General features: G+C 47.4%; 1 protein-coding gene across 4 annotated transcripts in view; it reads left to right on the top strand.

Moving 5' to 3' along the window:
* Nucleotides 1-24263, top strand: part of LOC115100538 (acyl-CoA dehydrogenase family member 11-like) — a 358748-nt gene that overhangs the window by 24402 nt on the left and 310083 nt on the right. For 3 of the 4 annotated variants that reach the window (XM_029619048.1, XM_029619045.1, XM_029619047.1), the window contains exon 3: nucleotides 1493-1725. The exons of the other annotated variant lie outside the window; for it this stretch is intronic. In XM_029619048.1, coding sequence (XP_029474908.1) covers nucleotides 1493-1725 — 233 coding nt within the window. The remainder of the gene's footprint in view (nucleotides 1-1492; nucleotides 1726-24263) is intronic. 4 annotated transcript variants of the gene reach the window in all.

The raw sequence follows: 24263 nt of genomic DNA, 5'->3' as shown, positions 1-24263 counted from the left end.
TTTAAGTAGTTAATTTCAATTCCAATTTTTACTTTATTTTTATATTGTATTTATTTATTGTGTACACTTCAGGGAAATCTAACCAAGTTATAATTTAACCAGACTTAGTTCATCTTTATCTAAAACCATCCAGTTTGTCCCTAACCCAGAGAAGTTACCTTATGAAGTTTCCTTGAATCGTTACTATTCATTATGTTATGTAAAGCCTTGTTTAATATGTTTCTTGTAAAGCCAGGGGCACAGTTTCCCGTCCCGCGGCATTATTGTTGTTACCTGTAAACCGGACTGATTTGTTTCCCAACAAGAATTTCGGTATATAAAAATTCTAAATAAATAAATAAATAAAATAAATATAATCTGTAAAGATATGCAGTGTTTTTTCTGTTATGAATTAATAAACATTGCTGAATATTCAGCCATGCACATTGCAATATTTTCATTTCCATCGGATCAGTGATCATCCAGTCACATACAGTCTATGATCTAATCTCCCATTGGTGGGGTTCAACTCAGAAGATTCATGTAGCCTCATTCAGTAGTTTAACATAACCTCTTCCGTTGGCTGTGAGTAATGCCATTCATCAAAGATATATGCTTCAATGGTTGCTCAATATTTAAAAAAGGGTCATTCTTTTTAAGATCTTCAGTGGAATGTCATCAAATTGGTTGAATCTATGTGGAGGGGAGTTGATCGCCAAGCAAATTTGAATTTTCACACTTTGTTCTATTAAGCCCACAGGGATGAGCAACACCCAAAAGTGCTATACTTTTTGATTTAGTGGTGATGACATATTTCTGTGTAATAATGCAGTTTTGGTGTGCATACAATCTACATTCCATGAGGAAATATTTGACTGACATAATTTTCCATTAGCAGAGAATAATATTAAACTTCTGAATTAGTTTAGCCTGACCAATGGGGGGGGCGGGTAGTCAGACCATGAGCGATCACATGGAAGTTTAAATGTTGCAATGTGCTTAGTTTGTATAAAACGATTTGGAACCTAAGTCGCAGAAAAGATGCCTTCAGCCACCGATGAAAGACTTTTTAACCTGTGTATCTAGTGAAGCAGAATTATTCTGTATTGGGTTGCGAGATATTGAGATAGGTGAGATTTTATTGTGCAAAGTAAAAGTAGAAACATTGGAATAGAACTATTGACACTGATGCTCATTGACTGATGATTAGAAGAATAGAACCACAAAGTTTATCCAGTGTGGTTTGCTGTATGGTATTCCATTAAAATACAAATGATGATATATGTGTGATTAAAGTTTTTTTATTCATTATTAGTAGGATTGAATAATTTATTGGACATTTTTCTTCCCTTTACCTTGGACTCATTTCTGGTGACCATTTTGTGTGTAGCAATTTCCGTAACCACAGAATGGACCAGTTTATCCATAGCACAGGTACACCAACATCGGGAGCAAGACAGGTTGATTTAGACAGAGGAGTATGTGAAGAGTACTTACCAATGGTACTTTGCAGGTCTTTCAAGAAGTGAGCCAACAATTGGAAAGATTTGGAGCTCGTGTGACAGATGAGATTGACTCTTTGGGGCGTGAATGTGAGTTAAGCCCACCACAATTGCAGCAGTATGATGCCTGGGGCCAACGAGTAGATAGAATTGTCACCTGCCCAGCCTGGAAGAGGATGAAGGAAATTTCTGCAGAGGAAGGGCTTATTGCTGAAGCCTACGAGAGGAAGTACTCTAGCTGGAGGTAATGTAATAATGGGGGAAAACAAAGCATGCTTGGCTGTACTAGAACATTATTGTGCAACATTATGTAGTTTACGATATTAACTGTTGTAGACAGACCATGAGATGTACTATAATATGGATAAAACATACTTTCAATCAGTCAGTTAGCCACCGATATATTAGAGTTCCTCTCATAAATCCTAAGCATTGAAAAATAAAATCCTTTATCCAAGGCACAATCATTATCTAATTTTAACATATGCATACTAATACATATTATAAAGCATAAAGAAAGAAAAGATGTTAGACATAGACATAGGATCAGAGTAATGTTAGAATAAAAGGTTTCTCTTACTTGCTAGTCTTACTTCAGTGGAAGAATACCAGTGTTTTATAGCTCCTTTTTTCATGAAATTTCTGCCTAAAACTATTACCTAGTGATGTATGTTGGAACTCTTGAGCTGGATGTGCACACTATGGGGCAGATTTTCAAAGCCCTATGCGTGCCGGGCCTATTTTCAAAAGGCCCGGCGGTGCGTGTAAAGCCCCGGGGCTTGAAAAAGTGGGAGAGGCGGGGCCAGAGCCTCCAGGCACAGCAGCCATTTGGTGCTGTGCCCGGGATCGCGGGCCGGCCATTGGCCGGCGCGCACAACCTACGCCTGCCCAGAGGCAGGTGCAACTTATAAAATAAAGGTTGGGGGGGGGTTTAGGTAGGGCGGGGAAGGGAGGGGAAGGTGGAGGGGGGGCGGAGGGAATGGGGAAAGCAATCGGGGCTCCCTTAGGGCTCCGCTCCGCCCCCCCCACCAAAATGCACTAGTTGCACTAGTGTGCTCCCCCCCCCCCCGTCCAGGCCCTGCTGCCGCTCCGGCTGACCCTGCCCCTGGCCCTTCTCGCCCTTATTGCGGGCACCCGCCTCCGGGCAGTCCCGCTCATGCGGACCCTGATGTCTCGGAGGACGAGTCCGAACCCCCCGAGGAGGGAGAACTTCCCTCTGGGATAGAGCCATACCGAACCATGAGGCGGTTCTTTCCCAAGGAAGATCTCTCCGACCTGGTCTCTCAGTGCCTGACTGAGTTGGCTATTCCAGGCCCCAGTACCATGGAAGCATCCACGCAGAACCCCCTGCTGGAGGGTCTTCGTCCCACAGCCCGCCATTTCCCCTTCCTGCAAGAGAGTGATGTCCGACAACGCCACCACGGTGGCATACATCAACCGACAGGGCGGAACCAGAAGCCAACAGGTGTCCCTAGAGATAGCCCCGCTGATGGCTTGGGCAGAGGCGAATCTCCAGGACATCTCCGCCATCCACAATGCCGGAAGGGACAACATCACGGCAGACTTCCTCAGCAGGGAATGCCTAAATCCGGGAGAATGGCAGCTGTTCCCCACAGCCTTCCAGATGATCGTGGATCAGTGGGGGATTCCGGACTTGGACCTACTAGCGGACAGGTCCAATGCTCAAGTACCCAGATACTTCAGCCGCAAGCGAGATCCGTTCTCTCACGGGATCGACGCCCTGGTTCAGCCATGGCCTCCAGGGACTCTGCTATACGCCTTTACTCCGTGGCCCCTGCTGGGTGCCCTGCTTCACAAGATTCAGAGACACAGAGGCCTAGTTCTTCTAGTGGCACCAGACTGGCCAAGAAGACCTTGGTACGCGGACATGAGAAGATTACTGGCAGGGGAGCCCCTTCCCCTGCCTCCTCTCAGGGACCTGCTTCGTCAGGGTCCCATCCTCCACGAGAATCCGGCTCAATTCTCTCTTTCGGTCTGGCCATTGAGAGGGCTAGATTGAAGAAAAGAGGTTACTCTGAGCCGGTGATAGATACGCTCCTCCGAGCCCGCAAGTTTTCCACATCCCTTACTTATATAAGGATCTGGAGAGTATTTGAAGCCTGGTGCGACACTCATGGCACCAATCCACATGCGACCACAATCCCTATTGTTCTGGATTTCCTGCAGGATGGGCTTCAGAAGGGTCTCTCCCTCAGCTCCATCAAGGTTCAGGTGGCTGCGCTGTCTTGCTACGGTCCCAGGAGGGATGGCAAGACCATTGCCACGCACCCAGATGTTTCCCGCCTCCTGAAAGGAGTCAAGCACATTCGTCCGCCACTGAGGTGGCCAGTGCCCCTGTGGAACCTCAACATAGTTTTGGATTTCCTCGCGGGATCCTCCTTCAGACCCCTTCAGGGCCTGTCTCTCCATTCGCTAACTTTGAAGATGGTGTTCTTGCTGGCCGTGTGTTCAGCACGCCGCATCTCCGAGCTACAAGCACTGTCCTGCCGTGATCCCTTTCTCAGAATCACTCCTGAGGCTATCCATCTTCGCACGGTTCCCTCCTTTTTGCCTAAAATGGTCTCACAATTTCACCTCAACCAAACCATATCTTTGCCAACCACGGCCGGTTTGAAGGAATCTGAAGGAGGGCGTTTGTTATGCCATCTCGACATCGGCAGATTGCTGCCCAGATACCTGGAAATGACAGAAGCAGTAAGAAAGACGGACCATCTGTTCGTCCTTCACAGCGGGAAGAAGCAAGGGGAAGCAGCCTCTCGGCCCACCATAGCCCGCTGGATTAAAGAAGTTATCAGGGCGGCCTACGGAGAGGCCGGGAAGTCACCACCTTTACAGGTCAAGGCTCATTCTACCAGAGCACAAGCAGCATCTTGGGCAGAATCGAGGATGCTGTCGCCCGCAGAAATATGTAAGGCGGCGACATGGTCCTCCCTCCATACCTTTTCCAGATTTTACCGTCTGGATGTCCAGGCCAGGGAGGACACAGCATTTGCGAGGGCAGTCCTACGCGGTCCTCAGGCAGCCTCCCGCCCAGTCCGGGAGTAAAGCTTTTGTACATCCCACTTGTTCTGAGTCCATCTGGCTACACGCTAGGAAATGTTGAGATTACTTACCTGATAATCTCCTTTTCCTTAGTGTAGACAGATGGACTCAGCATCCCGCCCGGCTGCCGGTATACATGGGTTTCACAGATTCAAGGTAAGCCATGTCATTTTCTTACATAAGAGCGTCCACTCTACCAGGTGTCGACGCCTTCCAGTTGGAACTGCTGGTGGTCTCCAGCTACTGTCCATCGATCAGGGGAATCCTGTTTCCCTATTTCATTGATAGTCAGTACACATATATCCATAACAGCTTTTGCAAGGAAGATTACTGAATTGTCTCACTTCCTGTAGGGGTATATGTACCCGTGCTGACGTCAGATCCGTCTCCAACTGCTAGCACGAGCACACTATACCCACTTGTTCTGAGTCCATCTGTCTACACTAAGGAAAAGGAGATTATCAGGTAAGTAATCTCAACATTTCTGTGCACCGGGTTGCGCGCACAAATGTACGCCCGTGCATACGTCTTAAAATCTGGCCCTATTTGTCTATTTTTCCCTATTTATTTTAACATCTGGCACCACCTATTTCCAGTCCTCATCTGAAGCAATCACAGCTGTCCTATAGTACCTAGTTTTGTTGCCGGTCAGTCCTTTGGTTGGGGCTGGGGGCCATAGTGATAATGCACTAATGCTACCCATTGATATTCTCCCACATACCTTCCTAGCTTAGCTAGACACTACAGTAAAATTTGGTGTTAAGAAGGCAGAAACTCCCATGGAATTGCTCTAATACTGCTCTGCGCCTGGCCACATGTGTTGTAAGCACTGGTACTTTGTTGTACTCCCATCAGGGGCTGTGAACACTGGCTCTGCAGAATTACACACCAGAGTAATCTGAGGAACAGGTGACTTGAGTTAGACAGGAGACCCAAGTTCAATTTCTATCAGACTTGTTGTCTTAAGAGAGAAACAGCAATAATCTAGCAGACAGCATAATATGGAGACTGCTATAGGAGCAGGTATAAGGTTGAAATTTTTAACTCGTGACTCTGGCTTACAGTCTATTCCTGAAGCTGCGTTTGAGGTTTATATGTTATATATTCTGTATAAGCTCACAGAATTCGAGTTCTGCACAGATTGCCTGATCAGCAACTGTTAAATAACTAGTGACATCTCTAAATACTCGTCCATCAGGTGAACTATTTTTTAAACAGTTTTTCAGAGCCCTGTATTGCATCCATAAAAAAACAACCACAGTTAGCTCCTATGGATTGAGAGATTTACCAAAAGTTCCCTTAAGAAAATTGTTACTGAAACATATCCTTAGTTTTTACCTTTATGGAGGTCCATCTTTTCATAGTATTGGCACAGAATTGACAATTATCCCAGGACAAGCAGGATGCTAGTCCTCACATATGGGTGACGTCACTGACTGAGCCCTATTGCGGGAAAAACTTCTGTCAAAGTTTCTAGAAACTTTTGCCTGGCTGCCTGAGGCTACTGAGCATGCCCGGCATGCCATGATATTCCTTGCCACAGGGGTCTCACTTCAGTCTTTCTTTTTCCGCGCTGCACTCAGCATCGCAGAGACTGGAGCCCTGTGAGAATCTCTCACTAATTCTGACTGGAAAAGTCATATTTTTTCTCAAAATTCCCCATTGGGGTCTCACTAAATCTCATTCTTCACCGGACGGTGACAGAAAATAATAATTTGGAAAATTTCTTTTCTCAAGATTTCTCTTTCTCTCACCTCATCGATGGCTGTCGATCACAGACATGGCTTCAGGTTTCAAAAAGTGTCCAGCTTGCAACCGAACCATGTCTATTACAGATCCTCACATAGAATGTGTAATCTGTTTGGGAGAGAAACATGAAATTACTTCATGTGAGAAGTGTCAGGAAATGACCCCAAAGGGCAGAAAACTGAGACAGGAGAAAATGTTTCAGCTTTTTCATCTTAAATCGCTGCCTTCACCGTCTACCTCGACAAAGTCATCACCAACGGGGGTCACTAAGAAAGTTCTCTTAAAAAACAGAGAATAGAAGAATCTGGCGATGCTCCGTCACCAGTACCATCGACCAGGTCAGTGTTGGAATCGGGGCCTAAGCATAAGCACCGACGGCATCGATCCTCGGTGTCGTCGTCGCTCCTTCCCCCAGAGGAACCGACTACAAAACAGCACAAGCCGTCCGATCCCGTGCTGACTTCCGCATCATCGGTTCTGGTGCCGCCTCCGTCGATATCGCCTTCGACATCGATTGCCCAAGTTTTACCATCGGCACCAGACTTACTAACTCTAATCAAACAGATGGTCACCGAAGCCTTTCAAGCACAGATACCGGCGTCCTCACCGATGCTGACTCTTCAGTCTATGCTGGCCACCGCGCTGATGCCAGCTGTTATGCCGATGCCGACAGATATGTTGATGCCGGAAACTCCGCCAGCACTGTCTATGGAATCGTTGTACCCATCGACATCGATGCAATCTTCTATGCCAAACGCACCGATGTTTACGGAGATGCTACTTTGGATTCCTTCATCATATCTCCAAGTTCCATCGACTAAAGTGGCCACAATTTCATCGATGCCCTCGGTTCCAGTCCAATTGTCGACGTTTTCTTTTCTTCAAACATAGACTTTGGCTGCCTCGTCTGCCCTACAACCAAAATTGGTTTACACGACTGCACCTACTTCATACCCTTCTCAAAGGACATAGACAACAAGACTCAAGGCATCCATGAAAATGAAATATACGATGCCAAAGCATCCTTTTCTGACACTTTAGGTGCACAGTCGCATCTACACGAGATGCTAACCAAAAGGTATGAAGACCTATTAGCTTCCTTACCTGCTAATCCAGTGCAGGAGGAGCAAGATGATATTTTCTCTGATCATACTCAGCCTGGACCCTCAGGTGTTTCTCAGCTTCCTAAGCCTATACCTATTAAACAACCTTCTGCGTATGATACCTGGTCAGATACTTCATCAGAGTTCTCATCGGAGGAATTCATGTCTGACCCCTCACCGCCTCAAGCTAAGAAACAATCCCGCCAGAGGATTTTTCACTTTCTACCTTCATCCAAGAAATGGCAGATTCTATACCATTCAAACTGCAGACAGATAGCGATGACAGACAACAAACTCTAGAAATACTCCAGTTTGTTGATCCTCCCAAACATACTCTCGCCATCCCTATTCATGAAGTTCTGCTGCAGTTACAGCAACGCATCTGGGAACATCCATGCACTGTTCCTGCAGTGAACAAAAGAATAGATGCTACATACCTCGTGCAGTCTGCACCAGGCTACCAAAAACCTCAGCTGCCCCACCATTCGGTGGCTGTAGAATCTGCACAGAAGCGTTCCAGGCAATCTCGGACCCATTCCTCTATTCCTCCCGGGAAGGACAATCTATTCCTTGATCAAATGGGTTGAAAAATCTATCAGGGAGCTATGCTCTCTTCTAGGATTTCAGCATACCATCTCTATATGACACAACACTAGAGAAACCTCTGGAAGCAAATAGAAGAGTTCATACCATCCCTACCTGCGCAGAATCAAGAAGCAGCGCAGAATATTATTACCAAAGGTTTAGATACCGGCAAACATGAGGTGAGAGCCGCTTATGATGCCTACGAAACGGCCTCAAGAATTGCTGCTTCCGGAGTTACTGCTTGGTGGTGGGCGTGGCTCAAAGCATCTGACTTATGGCCAGAGGTGCAAGACAAACTTGTTGACCTCCCTTGCCTGGGTGATAATCTCTTTGGCACTAAAGTGCAGGACGCAGTATCCCAACCATGCGAGCATACGGAGACTCTGAGGCAATTATCCTCTCTTCCGCATGATACACATGCTACTCGCAGACCTCCTAGACACGGGACACCAGAACACCATTTTATCGACAAAGGAGATAGTATCCTCCATCATCCAGGCCACGGCCTCCAAGGTCTCAACAGCGACCACAACAGAGGTACCAAAGAACACCCAAACCTCAACCTCCTTCCCAAACTGGACCTGCAACTGGATTTTGAGGTCACATCCAGAGAGCAAAGCCTCTATTCCAATCCCTATACCGCACTACCCGTGGGAGGAAGACTGTCCAATTTTTACAGCACTTGGACATCCATAACATCAGACCAATGGGTCCTCTCAATTATACACAGAGGTTATCAACTCAATTTCACAACCATTCCTCCAGATTGTCCACCTCGTCATTCCCATCTCAGCAAAGCTCATTTGCTTCACTTCCAAACAGAATTATCCACCCATCTGAAAGCGAGGGCTATAGAACCGGTGCCCCAGTCTCAGCAGGGCGGAGGATTCAACCCCCGTTACTTCCTCATTTCAAAGAAAACCGGAGGCCTACGACCCATCCTAGATCTCAGGAATCTCAACAAATTTCTAAAAAAAGAAAAGTTCAGGATGGTTTCTCTAGGTACCATGCTTCCACTTCTACAAAAAGGGGATTGGCTTTGCTCTCTGGATCTTCAAGACGCTTACGCTCACATTCCAATATTTCCTCCTCATCGCAAGTATCTGCGCTTCATTTATTTATTTATTTATTTTTAATTTTTCTATACCGAAGTTCCTATATGAATACAGATCACACCGGTTTACATAATAACAACAAAATTCGCTTAGGAGCGTTACATATAACAAGGCATAAAAATATGATATGAAATTTTAACTTAGGATATGTACTGCTTACTATATATTATCATGTCAATTAACTTCTCGTAAATATGTATCGGTGGAAAGCTTTGGAGAGGTGGGTGGGAAACAGTGTGTGAGTCAATTACGGTAGAAAGAGGGGGGGGGGAATAAACAGTCGGAGGTTGCAAGAAATAGGAGACTATAAAGGCTTCATGGTGGGCCATCAACATTTCCAATACAGAGTTCTGCCATTCGGACTAGCCTCTGCACCCAGAGTGCTCACAAAATGTCTGGCAGTAATAGCAGGACACTTGCACAAGGAAAGTGTCCATGTATTTCCATATCTAGACGACTGGCTCATCAGAAGTCAATCTCAACAAGGAGCTCTAACTTCTCTCAATCGAACGATTGCTCTCCTTCACTCCACGGGATTTCTAATCAACTATCAAAAATCCCACCTAACACCGTCGCACCTACTTCAATTCATAGGTGCAGACTTAGACGCTACCCTATCAAAAGCCTTCCTACCACAACATCGTGCAAACACACTTTCCCTCCTGTCGAAGGACATGTGCTGTACACAACTAGCGTCAGCTCATCAATTTCTAACCCTACTAGGCCACATGGCCTCTACTGTCCATGTCACTCCTCTAGCAAGGCTGGCCATGAGAGTAACTCAATGGACTTTACGATCGCAATGGATCCAAACCACTGCATTCTTCAATTCAAGTAACCCACCAGCTACGTTCATCTCTACTATGGTGGGCGAACGAGGACAATTTGCGCAAGGGCCTACCTTTCCAGCAACAAGTCCCACAAATAACTTTAACTACAGATGCATCCACCTTGGGCTGGGGAGCTCACATACACGATCTCCAGACCCAAGAAACTTGGACAACACTCGAAGCCATTTTCAAATAAACTTCCTGGAACTTCGAGTATACGTTATGCGCTATATGTATTCAAGGACTACCTCTCACACAAGACTGTTCTCATACAAACAGACAACACAGTAGCCATGTGGTATATCAACAAACAGGGAGGTACGGGCTCATATCTCCTCTGTCAAGAAGCTGTACAGATCTGGGGTTGGGCCCTGAACAACTCAATGTTTCTTCGAGCCACTTATCTGCCAGGCATACACAATGTAGTGGCGGACGACTCAGTCATCAGTTCCAACCACACGAATGGTCCCTGGATCCCTTAGTAGCGACCAGGATATTTCGCCGTTGGGGACAACCAACAATAGACCTCTTTGCGTCACATCTGAATCACAAAGTGGACGATTTCTATTCTCTACACAAACAGAAGAATGAACCAGCCAGGGACGCAGTTGCTCGCCCTTGGAACTCAGGCCTACTATACGCGTATCCTCCAATACCGCTAATAACCAAGACTCTAATAAAGCTACAACAGGACAAGGGGTCCATGATATTCATAGCCCCATAATGGCCTCGACAAGTCTGGTTTCCCACACTTCTAGACCTCTCAGTCAGGGATCCCATTCGCCTGGGAGTAACTCCCACTCTCATAACTCAGGATCAGGGTCGGTTGCGCCATCCCAACCTTCAATCCCTATCCCTGACAGCATGGATGTTTGAAAGCTTGATTTTACAACCACTCAATCTTTCAAACAATGTCTCTCAAGTGCTTCTGGCTTCACGTAAACCTTCCACACGAAAGAACTATTCTTCCAAATGGAAAAGATTTACTATGTGGTGCAGACAAATGAAGATAGACCCTTTCACGTGCCCCACAACCTCTCTCTTAGACAACTTATACCTACTTTCAGACTCTGGTCTCCAGATGTCATCTATAAGAGTACATTTAAGTGCAATCTCAGCTTACCATAACAAGGTTGGAGATGCACCCATATCCACACAACCTCTCATCAGCAGGTTTATGAGAGGTTTAACTCATCTTAAACCACCAATTCGACCACCAGTCACAGAATGGGATCTGAATTTGGTACTAACAAGACTCATGCGTTCTCCTTTCGAACCCATAGATTCTTGTGATTTAAAATTCCTCACATGGAAGACTATCTTCCTCATAGCTATTACTTCAGCTGGGAGGGTTAGTGAGATACAAGCACTTGTCACGTACGAACCCTACACAAAATTCCTGCATGATAGTGGTTCTCTGTACACATCCAAAATTCCTTCCTAAGGTAGTTACAGAATTCCACTTGAACCAATCCATAGTTTTACCCACATTTTTTCCAAGGCCTCATTCTCACCAAGGAGAAACAGCCTTACATACCTTGGACTGTAAACGTGCTCTATCATTTTATTTAAACCGCACTGCAGTCCACAGGAAATCCAATCAACTCTTTGTTTCTTATGATCCAAACAAACCTGGTAAAGCAGTGGGTAAACATACTCTATCCAATTGGCTAGCAGATTGCATACAGTTTTGCTATGAAAAAGCAGGCCTTCCTCTCCAAGGGCGAGTAAAGGCACACTCAGTAAGAGCAATGTCAACTTCAATAGCACACTATTGTTCAGTGCCAATCATTGATATACCGTATTTTTCGCTCCATAAGACGCACCTGACCATAAGACGCACCTAGGATTCAGAGGGGGAAAATTAAAAAAAAAAAAAATTGTGCTAAACCGGCTCTGCGTCTGGGCGTCTTATGGAGCAAATTAGGGGAGTGCATAGCTTTTTTTTTTTCTCCCCATTTTGTTTTCGGGTCTGGGGAGGGCCATTTCGGTCCACTCCCCAGATCAGAAAACTTTTCTTTCTCTGGGAACCCCCAAAACCCCCCCCCCCATCCCAACCCAACCCAACCCTTTAAATTAACAACCTCCACCCCCCTGACCCCCCAAGACCTGCCAAATTAATTTCCTGCAACCCCCCACCCTCCTGACCCCCCCAAGACCTGCCGAATTAATTTCCTGCAACCCCCCACCCTCCTGACCCCCCCCAAAACCTGCCAAACGTCCCTGGTGGTCCAGCGGGGGTCCAGGAGCGGTCCGGGAACGATCTCCTGGGCGTGAGCCGTCGGCTGCCAGTAAACAAAATGGCGCCGACGGCCCTATGCCCTCACTATGTCACTGAGACCGACCAATAGCAGCGGTCGGTCTCAGTGACATAGTGAGGGCATAGGGCCGTCGGCGCCATTTTGTTTACTGGCAGCCGACGGCCCACACCCTGGAGATTATTCCCGGACCCCCGCTGGACCACCAGGGACGTTTGGCAGGTCTTGGGGGGGTCAGGAGGGTGGGGGGTTGCAGGAAATTAATTTGTCAGGTCTTGGGGGGGGGGGGGGTCAGGAGGGGGGGGGGTTGTAGGAAATTAAGTCGGCAGGTCTTGGGGGAGTCGGGGGGGGTTTGTTAGATTTTTGTTTGGGTTTTTTTTTATATTCGCTCCATAAGACGCACATACATTTTCCCCCCACCTTTGGGGGAAAAAAAGTGCGTCTTATGGAGCGAAAAATACGGTATGTAAAGCAGCAACATGGAGTTCTCTTCACACCTTTGCAGCTCATTACTGTTTGGACAAAGAAGGACGACAAGATTCTGCCTATGGACAATCTGTCTTAAAGAACTTGTTTCCTGTTTAAACCCAACTCCTTCTACAACCACCCTGCTTTAATCTTCGGCTGACTCATTTCAACAGCAATACTCCACTGTTGTCTCAATACAAAATGACTCAGCCTCTAGCTTGCTAATCACCCATATGTGAGGACTATCATCCTGCTTGTCCTGGGATAAAGCAAAATTGCTTAGCTTGTAATAGGTGTTATCCCAGGACAGCAGGATGTAGTCCTCACGAAACCCACCCTCCACCCCGCGGAGTTGGGACACACATTTTTCTTTCTTTCTTTCTTTCTTTATTTTTGCTAAATAAGAGACTGGAGTGAGACACCTGTGGCAAGGAATATCATGGCATGCTGGGCATGCTCAGTAGCCTCAGGCAGCCAGTCAAAAGTTTCTAGAAACTTTGACCGAAGTTTTTCCCGCAATAGGGCTCCGTCAGTGATAGGTGTTATCCCAGGACTACATCCTGCTGTCCTGGGATAACACCTATTACAAGGTAAGCAATTTTGCTATACTTTAAATATTAGTACAATGATGAGGGAATTTTAAAATGTAAAAAGAGACATACAAAGTACTTGCATTATTATGTTGAATTGGTTAGAACATATTTATAATCGTTAATCTCCCTTATTTTTAAACACACTTTTGAGGCTAGTTTTTTGTCTTTCTACATTGCAAGTAAAATCTTATAAAAAGATATAGCTGAGCTATATTAGAACAGCATCACAGCAATGCTAGTCTTGAGTATAATGATTCTCAACTAAGATGATGGATTCCCTACTGTCTTAACAGCATAATTAACAGGTTTTTCTTAAAAATAGTTTTCTCAGGGGGGTCTTAATGTTGCTGCTTCTACTGCAGGAAATGTCTCTTATTTCCTTTCAAAAAGAAGCTGATCAGCATAAGAGTTGCCAATCAGATCCCTGATTACTGCCTCTAGGAACAACTGTGAAAGTAGCAGAGTGACTTGAACAAAAAAAATCTGACATGAAGCCAAAAGTCCTCTTCTGTGGTTTTATTGCAAAAAAGTACAGCTCTAATAGTAAAATCTAAAAATTCAATTGCTCTGCAACTCGTGTTATACTTTTTCATTTTTCATTACAATTATACATAGCCAATCAATACATTATTCTTTGATTACCCATTTCCTTGCATCATATTCTCATGACAACATCATTTCATGGATGGGATTTATTACTTTATCCAAAGAAATATTGATTACTAATTATGCTGTAAGCTATAATATGCCCCTTTCCTCCATCTTAAATCTTATCCACCGTTTTAGATCCAAAGACAAGTTGTCCTTTAGTCCTCCATCTTAGATGGAGCATCATGTGAGATTTTTCACTCTTCCAACTGGGGAACATGTTTATCTCCAATGAAAAGGGGAACAATTGCAGTTTTGTTTATGATTTAATACTCCAGGTGCGGGCTTATAATAATTCTCAATTTTAGACAGTTATGACCAGTGGCGTAGCCACGGGTGGGCCTGGGTGGGCAGGTGCCCACCCAACTTAGTCCCAGGCCCACCCAACTGGCACCGGAACTGCAAAGCTGTCGCGGGATCCCATCCCCGCGACAGCGAACAAGAGAACCCGCGCCATCACGGCACACGTGGGGCAGCGCTGCTGCGGCCGTATGGCCAACCGGTCTTCCTGTTCGGGGGGGGGGGCGGAAGCGCCGCGTGCAGCTTCCGCTTCCTCCCCCCAATGCAGGAAGATCAGCTGCCTCTCCTGCTGCCACCGGCCTCCTGCTATCTTCGGACCAAATGGCCCGCCGAATTTCTTGTTTGGGGGAGCGGAAGCGCCGCGCACAGCTTCCGCTTTCTCCCCCAAAGCAGGAAGATCAGCTGCCTCTCCTGCTGCCACTGGCCTCCTGCTATCTTCGGGCGTCGGGCTGATCTTCCTGCTTGGGGGGGGGGGAGGAAGCGGACGTTGTGCGCTGCGCTTCCGCCCCCCCCCCCCCCCGACAGGAAGTTCGGCCCGACGCCCGAAGATAGCAGGAGGCCGGTGGCAGCAGGAGAGGCAGCTGATCTTCCTGCTCTGGGGGAGAAAGCGGAAGCTGTGCACGTGCTTGAATGTGTATGTGTGGATGAGAATGGGAGTGTGTGTGTGGGTGAAAACTGGAGCCTGGGTGTGTATGTGGGTGAGAATGGAAGATTGAATATGTGGGTGAATGGGAGCTCGAATGTGTGTATGTGTGGTTGAGAATGGGAGCCTGGGTTTGTGGGTGGGTGAGAATGGGAGCTTGAATGTGTGTATATATGGGTGAGAATGAGAGCCTGGGTTTGTGTGGGTGGGTGAGAATGGGTGCTTGAATGTGTGTATGTGTGGGTGAGAATAGGACCTTAAATGTGTATATGTATGGATGAGAATGGGAGCTTGAATATGTGTGGGTGAGACTGGGAGCATGGGTTTGTGGGTGAGAATGGGAGTCTGGGTTTATGTGTGTGGGTGAGAATGGGTGCCTGGATGTGCGTCTGTGTGTGTGCATAAGAATATAAGCCTGGGGAGGGGTGAGAAAGTGAGAACTTGTATGTGTGTCTGCAGAGAATGTGAGCTTGTGGGGGGGGGGGGGGGAGAGCATATGAGAGTGACAGCTTGAGTGTGTGAGAAGGGAGTCTGTGAGAGAAAGCGTGTATGTGTGTGTGTGTGTGTGGAAGGGAAGAAGACAGTAATAGAAGAAAGACACTGAAAAGGAATTAGGAAATGAGCTATAAGGGAAAAAATGGGAAAAAGAGACCAGGACCAACTGATTAGAAAAATACAAAGATCAGACAACAAAGGTAAAAATATATATCTATATTTTGAGATGTTAGCATTTTAAATATAAGCAACACAACCGCTCTCTCAAAATTTATGGACAGGTAGGAGCCGTGTATAAAATTGTAATAATAAGAAGGCTAAAGTACCACAAATCACCGTGAATTATGTTTGTATCATTAAGTAAACCTCATACTTAGGCGTAGATGTGAATGCTATGCTGCATAATTTGGCATTATTTATCAGTAAAAAAAACAACTAGTAGACCTGCATGCCTACAGCCCACCCATGTTAACCTTGTGCCCACCCAAAAAATCAATTCTGGCTACGCCACTGGTTATGACTTAATCATTCATTTCTTAATCAGATCATAAGACTTTTGACATATGCAAAAACAAAATGCTTAGCTCTGCTTTTCTGTTCCACAGCATTACAGTCTACAGAATTGGGCTAGTAATGGAGACCCTAAAATGCCCAGAGGGTCTTTTCTATTCTAATTCTACACTACTGCTCAAGTCTATTCAGCTGTGTGTTGGCATTCTGGAATAATGTAAATTACAGACATGGATGACTTAGAAATGGGCCAATCCGGACAAAGTTTGTTTGAATTTGGCTCATAAATTTACCATCTATTATATTACATGCTGCTTATTACAAAGGGACCGATCAATTAAAGAACTTTAAAGTGCAGTATAGATAATTGTTCCTGTACGTACCCGGATCAGTCCAGACAGTGGGTTGAGCCTCCTTTCCAGCAGGTGGAAACAGACTAAAACTTGAAGGATGCCCTATATCAGGACAGAGCCTATCCTCTACCCCTTCAGTATTCGTCTGTCTCCAGCAGGTACAGCATCTCCCCTTCGGTTCTCTGCTGTAGGCTAGTCAGCCTCTTCTTCTTTCTTTTTCGGCTCAAGCAAATAGTTCTTTTGCTTCCCGCTAGTTTTAGAAACAAAGGAAAAAATCTATGAAGGAAATTTTGCCGCCTTTTAGTGTTTTTACTGTTTTTGTGTGGGAGACATCAGTCTCCCAGCTCTTGCCCGGCTCAGGGGGGCTTTGCCCCTTTTGCAGGAGGGGGTTCCCTGCATAGTCCTGAGTCCATGGACGCTTCCAGGTGTGGGGATCGACGCTCTCCGGGCCTCGTTCCCCCCCCTCTGGCTGCCGAGAGGGTTTTTTTTAAACCGCTGCTGTGCTCAGTAAAAAAAAAAAAAAAAAAAAGTTTCAAACTTTCAATAAGTTGCAGGTGCTCACCTACCTCTAACTTATTTGCAGCAGTTGACCAGCTTTTTAATTTTTTTCTGGTCAGAGTAGGGCTAGAAACCGGCAGCCAGAGAAGCAGAAGGCAGCAAGTTTCCCGCCTGCTCTCTCCTGCTGTGCAGGCTGTCAATCAAGCTTTTTTTTTTTCTTCAGCTTTTTTTTCTTTAGCCGCGGCTTAGCTATGTCCCAGCTGGCAGCCTGCCTTTCTTGTGGGCTGCCCTCTTCGCGTTTTTCGCGGCAGGGCCTCTGCACTGCTTGCCTGCTGGGTGGAGAAGGTCCCTCCTCGGCAGGACAAGCAAATTTAGCCCGGGGCTCCACTCCTCCCTGCATGGCTAGGCCTTTCCCGGATCTGCAGAGCCCGGGAACGGCCGCCATCTTGGATTTTTCATCGGGGCCGATTTCAGTGCTCCCTGGGGCTGGGGGGCCAGATTTTTTTGATTTAACCCCCGATTTGGCCCCCACGGGTGCCCAGGAGGGGGTCCTGACCTTCCCTCGCCCCCCTCCCCCCGCCAAATCCAGGGTCCCTTTTTCAGCGGATTTCGTCCTCATGCACAAATCTTATCTAGCTAGCCTGCATGAGCTGGACAAAAGCCCCCTCCGCCAAAAATCCCTCGTTCAGCGCCGTTGACCACTGGACCGGCCGCGGAGCCCCAGGGACCAGTTCGGGTGCGGGTGGTCCCGGAGGTGCCCCCCCCTCCCGGTGTCTCCCGTGTCCTCGGACCCCGCTGCTTCCTCGGATTCGGCGGATGCCCCCCCCCCAGAGGGGGATGACCCTAGAGCCCTCCGTCTTTTTCGTAAGGAGGAATTAGAGCCCTTCCTCCCTTTTTGTTTTGCAGGAGCTGGGTCTGGAGAGTCCCTCCGTGAATAATCTCATGGCCTCGCTCCCTAAGGATATGAACCCGGTTCTGGGAGGGCTCCGGACTTCGGCCTCGGCCTTTCCCTTCCACCCCATGCTTAAGCTCCTTATCCTGCGGGAATGGGAGGCTCCTGAGGGTGCGCTTCGGGTGGGGGCGTGCGATGGATAAGCTCTATCCCCTTCTGGAGGAGGGCTTGGAGCTGTTGCGATATCCATCGGTGGATTCTTATGTTTCTGCAGTGGCCAAGCACACCACCATTCCGGTGGAAGGTTCCACAGCCTTGAAGGATTCACAAGATTGTAAGCTGGAGGCTCACCTGAAGCGCATCTTCGACGTTCTGGCCCTCTGGGTCCGGGTGTCTTGCTGTAGCAGTCTCATGATGCGAGCTGGTCTCCAGTGGCTCCAACAGTTACTCTGCGCCCGGGAGCTTCCGCCAGGTGAGGCAGAACAAGCCGAACGTCTGGAGGCAGTAACCGCTTACATATCGGACGCCCTCTACGATCTGGTCCGTGTCCAGGCGAAGGCGATGGTTTCGGCAGTGGCGGCCCGGAGGCTCCTTTTGGCTACGCCACTGGTCGGCTGATCAGTCCTCGAAGACCCGGCTGGGCACGCTACCCTTCAAAGGTAAGATGCTCTTTGGCGAGTATCTCGAGAAGCTTATGGACTCCTTGGCTGACCACAAGGTCCATAAGCTCCCAGAGGACTGCCCTAAGTCTTCCCGATCCTTCGCGGCCTCTTGCTCTCGCTTCAGGGGCCAGTGTTGCTTTGCTCCTCGGGGGTGGGGCGGTTCTGCGAGGGGGTCTTCTCGTGCGCATTTCTGGTCGCAGTCCTTTCTTGGCAGACGGCCCTATCGCAAGGGCCAGCCCATGCGTGCCACCGCTAAACCTGCCACGCAATGAAGTTCAGCCGACCCATTCCTCGGTTCCTTACCTCGGCGGACACCTCTCCCTGTTCTTCGAGGAATGGGTCAAGATCACGTGGGATCAGTGGGTCCTCGACATTATCAGCGGGTACGCTTTCGACCTCGTCAGGGAACTTCCAGATCTCTTTCTTTTCTCACCTTGCGGCCGGGCCAAGAGGGACGCGGTGGTCCAGACTCTCTCCAAGCTTCTGGATCTGGGAGCGGTGGTCCCAGTCCCGGAAAGGGAAATTGGCGCCGCCAGTATTCTATTTACTTCACCGTGCCCAAAAAGGACGGGTCCTTCCGCCCAATATTGGACCTCAAGAGGGTCAATCGGGCTCTCAAGATCCCCCACTTCCGCATGGAAACCCTGCGGGCGGTCATTGCGGCGGTCCGCCCCGGAGAGTTCCTTCCTTCCCTCGATCTCGCAGAAGCTTATTTTCATATTCCCATTCACCGCGACTATCAGAAGTATCTCCGATTCCACATTCTCAACCAGGACTTCCAGTTTCGAGCTCTCCCCTTCGGCCTCGCGACCGCTCCTTGCACCTTCACGAAGGTCATGGTAGTAGTAGTGGCGGCCTTGCGCCGGGAGGGGATTCTCGTCCATTCCTATCTGGACGATTGGCTCATCAGGGCCAAGTCGGAGACCTCTTGCCGGCGGGAGGTGGATCGCGTCTTGGAGCTCTTTGCCTCTCTTGGGTGGATAGTGAACTTTTCCAAGAGCAAGCTTCAGCCCTTCCAGGAGTTGGAATTTCTGGGAGCCCACTTCGACCTCGGGCGCGAGCCCTCAAGCTGATCGATCAGGTCCAGACTTTGATTGCCCTACCTTCCCCAACAGCCTGGGATTATCTCCAAGTCCTGGGATCCATGGCTTCTACCATCGACCTTGTCCCCTGGGCTTTTGCTCATATGCGTCCGTTACAGAAAGCTTTGCAGTCCTGTTGGCAGCCAGTGTCGGAGCAGTTCCAAGTAGTCCTTCCGTTCTTGGATTCTACTGCCGACGAATTACAGTGGTGGCTGTCTCTTCCTCATCTTCTGCAAGGGATGCCTCTTCAAGCTCCACAGTGGAAGATAGTGACCACGGACGCCAGCCTGTTGGGCTGGGGTGCGGTCTGCCTTTCTCAGTCCACCTAGGGGACATGGTCACAGACTCAGTCGCGCTGGCACATCAATCGACTGGAAACTTTGGCGGTCCGCCTGGCTCTTCAGGACTTCCTTCCCCTGATCCGCAGCAAGACTGTACGAGTCCTGTCCGACAACTCCACCACAGTCGCCTACATCAATCGCCAAGGGGGCACTCGCAGTCCCCTGGTAGCCTTAGAAGCCAGCCGTCTCCTCGCTTGGGCGGAGCGTCACCTACAGTGCCTTGCGGCCTCTCACATCGCCGGAAGAGACTATGTTCAAGCCAACTTCCTCAGCCGGCAGTCACTCGATCCGGGAGAGTGGGAGCTCTCGGACGCGGCCATGGCTCTGATAGTGGACAGGTGGGGTCCTCCTCACCTTGACCTCATGGCGACTCTGCGCAATGCCAAGGCCAATCGGTTCTTCAGCCGCTGGAGGGAGCACGGCGCAGAGGGCGTGGATGCTCTGGCTCTACCTTGGCTAGCGGACGTCCTTCTGTACGTGTTTCCCCCGTGGCCACTGGTGGGGAAAGTTCTCAGGAGAATCGAGCTCCACTGGGGACCGGTAATTCGAGTGGCCGCGAAGGCCGTGGTTCGTGGATCTCATCAATCTAGCGGTGGACGGGCCCCTGCGCCTCGGTCATCTTCCTCGTCTCCTCCGGCAGGGGCCTGTATATTTCGACCAGGCCGATTGCTTCTGTCTTGCGGCCTGGCTTTTGAACGGCGTTGCCTGAGGCACAAAGGTTATAGGGAGGAGGTCATCTCCACCCTGCTGCGAGCCCGGAAGCAGTCGACTTCTCTGGCCTATGTGCGCATCTGGAAAGTTTTTGAGTCCGCGTGTACGGAGGCGGGTGTCCCTGCGCGCTCCGCCTCGATTCCTTTGATTCTTTCTTTTCTTCAGAAGGGTCTCTCTAAGGGCCTCTCCTTCAGTTCTCTACGCGTTCAAGTCTCTGCGCTCGGCTCTCTCCTGGGTCGGGTGGACAGTCATGCCTTAGCAGCTCACCCTGACGTGATTCGTTTCTTGAGGGGCGTTAGACACCTCCGCCCCCTCCTCTCGGGCCACGTGTCCATCGTGGAGTCTCAACCTAGTCCTTCGTGCTCTCTGTGCGGCTCCCTTCGAGCCTCTTCACCACGCTACGCTCAAGGATCTTACTCTAATGACTGTCTTTCTGGTCTCTATTTCCTCTGCTCGCTGTATTTCCGAGCTTCAGGCGCTGTCCTGTCGGGAGCCCTTCTTGCGTTTCTCGGATTCCGGTGTTTCTCTCAGGACAGTTCCTTCCTTCTTGCCTAAGGTTGTCTCCGCTTTTCATGCAAACCAGTCGGTAGAACTCCCAGCGTTCTCTCCGGAGGAGATTGCGGGTACAGCGGGTGGTGACCTTCGTCGGCTAGATGTAAAACGAGTCTTGCTTCGTTATCTCCAGGTCACTAATGACTTCCAGGTATCGGACCATCTCTTCATCCTTTGGAGTGGTCCCAACCGCGGTAAACAGGCTTCTAAGACCACGATTGCGCGGTGGTTGAAGGAAGCCATTTCCTCGGCGTATCTTTGTCAAGGTCGTCCACTTCCTGAGGGTCTGAAGGCCCATTCTCTGCGTTCTCAGGCTACTTCTTGGGCGGAGAGTCAATCTGTCTCCCCGCAGGAGATTTGCAGGGCCGCCACTTGGGACAACTCTGCACACTTTTGCTCGGCACTACCGTCTGGATGTACATGCTCTGGTGTTCGGTTCCTTTGGGCGGCAAGTGCTTCGAGCGGGACTGTCTCGGTCCCACCCAGTTTAGGGAAGCTTTGGTACATCCCACTGTCTGGACTGATCCGGGTACATACAGGAAAGGAAAATTAGTTCTTACCTGTTAATTTTCATTCCTGTAGTACCATGGATCAGTCCAGACGCCCTTCCCTGTCTGTCTTCTGTCCTCTCAAAGCTTGTTTTCTTGCAGGTCTGCAGATGTTCATATATTTCTTTGTGCAAGATTACTGAGCAATTACACCGGAAGCCTTGGTCGTTTTCTTATACCAAGTTGATGCAAGAGCGTATAGGTATACCATGTTTTTCTACATTATTCTATATTTGCTCCGTTAAGCTTTACAGTTACTTTCTTGATCCTATTCTTGGGTTTGTTGTTTTATGCTTTGACATACGTTATACTGAAGGGGTAGAGGATAGGCTCTGTCTCCACCTGCTGGAAAGGAGGCTCAACCCACTGTCTGGACTGATCCATGGTACTACAGGAACGAAAATTAACAGGTAAGAACTAATTTTCCTATGTTTCAAATAATGCTATTGTACATCTAAATTAAGTACCAATTCAATTCCTCATGGAGGAACAATTCCTCAGCTTTCAGAACAATTTATTTGTTCTGTCGCCACCCAATACAACTGGGGGGAAACTATTATTGTCCAAGCAATTTTGTACCATTGGAGCACAGATCTTTCCTGTTTTTATTCAAATTTGGTGCTCTATTAGACTAGTCCAGTTTGATCTAGTTGGTCTTCCAATATAAATCTTCAAATGGGGCAAATGATGAAATTTTATTGTAAATCTTCAAATGGGGCAAATGAAATTTTATTGTACAATCTTCAAATTGTGATAGACAAGACTGAGTCTACCCGCAATGTCATGCATTACCAGATCTTGAAAAGTCTGAATATCTGGATCTAGGCTAGGTGACCCAGGGGAATCCACTTCAACAATATTTCTTTTTCTGTGGTAAAACAAAAAATATTTTACATTCAGTGCTCTAACAAATATGGATCAAGATAATGTGTAGGGACGTATGATAGCCTGAGATCCAATACTGCTTCTTATGAAGATGTCAGTTGGAAAGATGACAAATTTATTGCTGCAGATGTCTGGTTTTACATTTTAAAATTCTCTCACCACGTTTGATTCAGTTGTACTAATATTTAAGTGACCATCCATTCTATGCTTCATTATTTCACTTAAGCTTGTGCTTGGTATATTAGAATTGGCAAGATGTCAACAGATCAGTGTTTTCCTATTGTCTTTTCCAAATATTTTTATATTTAATACATTTGTTGCTTACCTAACTTGGAGAATCAAGGCACTATACAGTAAACTATTACAAATAAAGTACATTAAATCACAAATGACCCAAACCCAACAAATAAAAGTTGAATAAATTAATTACCAAATAAAACTCCCACATTTGAGATTAGTCATTTACATTTCTAAGTACTATTGTTGCATTTTCTTTGTCAAGCTTTCTATTAACTGAGCTTCTCTTTATTTTATTTCATTTCTAACCTACCTATTATTCTGTCAACAAGCAAGCTGAATTCACCATGACTCATGGGTGATGTCATCGGACATGCCAAATGGACCTGTTTCTCTTACAGCATAAAGGTTTTGCTCTACTGAGCATGTGCAGGAGTTTTCTCGTAGGCATTAACTCATAAGCCCCTTAGTCTTTTATTGTCTGAGTACCAGCTCTGATGCATTTTTTTTTTTTTTATATCTTCATTCTTTTACATTTTTTTTCTTTAATTGCATTACTTTGGCAGCCCCTAAACAGCACTTTTATGTGCTATATCTATAAAAAAAATAAAAAAATAAATCTTCAGAATATCCAGCTCCAAGGAGCCCACTGTTTAATGACTTCAAGTACCATCTCTACATTAGAAAAATGACTATTCTAGATGGACATAACATCTGGAATACAAATAACATGACCAGATAAATTGATACTATTGTGGCTGAATGTCTCCGTGCCTACAGAAGTCCAGGGTCGTCTGGAGCTGCATAAGTCTCTAAAAGAGAGACAGCCCTTCTCCTGGAGCAGAGCCCTGTCAAGTTCCCTGGGTGCCAAGATGAACAGAGTGCCTTGGGGAAAGTCTGCCCCCTCACTGGATCAAGCCTGAGTCCTTTGATTTGAGCAAGCAAAAGAAAGCACAAGGCTTGGGCCTGTCTAAGAAAAAGTGTCACTCTTTTTAGAACACGTGGTGCAACCAGTGCTAAAAAAGCATTGTCAGTGTTGTTGATGCATCTGTTGCACCATTCACCAGTGCTCAGAGTCCTGGAGCACTCGATGCAGCAAGCCTTGAAGCCATTGATGTTCTTTCCCTCAACACCTCGTTCTTTGGAATAAGCTACTGCATCGGTGATGCACTAGGCTGCAGTGCTTCCTATGCAGCTCTTCACTAAATTGCCAGTTCCTTAGATACGTTTGGGAACTTCCTCTGGGGCAGAAGGGAATATGCTTCACTTACCCCCACCAGTTTGTAGAGCAATGTCTCCACTGAGGTTAGTGGAGCAAGGCCAGCGCCTTTTATGTCAGATCCCATTTGCTCCTTGTTGCCTTTAGTCTCTTAACTTGCCACCAGGAAATTTTGCAAAGTCCAGAGAATGTGCAAGTGTTTTCCATTCTAGTTTATGAAGAGGATGTTCCACCTCAAATGCTTAGCCAGAGGGCACATTAGCCCTTAGCCAAGTGGTACAGTTGGTAAAGACTTTCTTTACTTCAACTTCTCCTTTCCAAGATATCAGATTTACTCCTCCAAGGAGAGGAGTCCCAGTAACACCTGACTGAACAGGTACTTCATCATAAACCCCTGCAAGGTGGGTCTAGTCCTTGATATTCACTTGCAATGGAGTCCAGT

This window comes from Rhinatrema bivittatum, chromosome 11 (assembly GCF_901001135.1).
Source record: "Rhinatrema bivittatum chromosome 11, aRhiBiv1.1, whole genome shotgun sequence".
NCBI lineage: Eukaryota > Metazoa > Chordata > Amphibia > Gymnophiona > Rhinatrematidae > Rhinatrema > Rhinatrema bivittatum.
Note: the sequence above shows the minus strand (reverse complement) of the source record. Positions and strands in the feature narration are given on the sequence as shown.